The sequence below is a fragment of the Poromitra crassiceps genome (genome assembly GCF_964638095.1).
Source record: "Poromitra crassiceps genome assembly, chromosome: 23".
In the NCBI taxonomy this organism is placed as follows: domain Eukaryota; kingdom Metazoa; phylum Chordata; class Actinopteri; order Beryciformes; family Melamphaidae; genus Poromitra; species Poromitra crassiceps.
In genome coordinates this window covers 8,357,573-8,358,746 of record NC_139639.1, presented here as the reverse complement: position 1 = coordinate 8,358,746, position 1,174 = coordinate 8,357,573, and the positions used below count along the sequence as shown (strand labels likewise).

General features: G+C 49.0%; 1 protein-coding gene across 1 annotated transcript in view; it reads left to right on the top strand.

The window, feature by feature from the left end:
• LOC310797416 (neoverrucotoxin subunit beta-like) overlaps window positions 1-846 on the top strand; it is a gene marked incomplete at its 5' end in the record, with an annotated part of 34,519 nt that extends 33,673 nt beyond the window's left edge. The window contains one exon of the mRNA XM_083659784.1: window positions 1-846. This exon is cut by the window's left edge and continues 230 nt beyond it. Within this exon, the coding sequence (XP_083515910.1) occupies window positions 1-318 (318 nt within the window). The 3' untranslated portion in view covers window positions 319-846.
• Window positions 847-1,174: the final 328 nt, after the last annotated feature.

Genomic DNA, 1,174 nt, shown 5'->3' with positions numbered 1-1,174 from the left:
AGCAGGAGAGGAGAGCGTGATGACTGTGTGCTTGGAAGGAATGAAAAGTCCTGGAGTCTGAGGTGCTCTGGTGGTCATTACTCTGCCCTGCACAATAACAGAAGCACACTCATACCTCCCCTCTCCTCTGACTCTAACAGAGTCGCTGTGTTTCTCGACTGGCCTGCTGGCTCTCTGTCCTTCTACACAGTTTCCTCTGACACACTGACTCACCTGTACACCTTCCAAACCTCATTCACTGAACCTCTATACCCTGGGTTTAGGTTATACTGGTCTATTGGTGCCTCCTCAGTGTCTCTGTGTCAGTTAGAGGAGTGAGAGAGAAACACACTGTGACCAAACACAGCTGCTGACATGATGCTTCACTCTGTACAGCATCACACACACAGCCATCTTATCGTGTGTGTGTCTGTCTGTGTGTGTGTGTGTGTGTGCGCGCGCGACTGTGTGCGACTGTGTGTGTGTCTGTGTGTGTGTGTGTGCGTGACTGTGTGCGACTCTGTGTGTGTGTGTGACTGTGTGTGACCAGATGACATCCAGCAGATGATAGAAGAACACTCGTCCATAAGAGACTTGAGACTTGACACACACACCTTAATGTGGGCGTGTCTCTGACACACACACACACACACCTTAATGTGGGCGTGTCTCTGACACACACACACCTTAATGTGGGCGTGTCTCTGACACACACACACCTTAATGTGGGCGTGTCTCTGACACACACACACACACCTTAATGTGGGCGTGTCTCTGACACACACACACCTTAATGTGGGCGTGTCTCTGACACACACACACACCTTAATGTGGGCGTGTCTCTGACACACACACACCTTAATGTGGGCGTGTCTCTGACACACACACACACCTTAATGTGGGCGTTTCTCACACACACACACCTTAATGTGGGCGTGTCTCTGACACACACACACCTTAATGTGGGCGTGTCTCTGACACACACACACACCTTAATGTGGGCGTGTGTGTTTCTCTGTAGATTAGTGAGTTACTGTAAATACACTTTAACCAACATTCACTGTCAGCAGAAGATTTTATATTCAGGGACACTGTGTGTGTGTGTGTGTGTGTGTGTGTGTGTGTGTGTGTGTGTGTGTGTAAAACATGTGGGAAATGAATTAAATTGCAGATCATTCTGGGCAGATGATGGCCA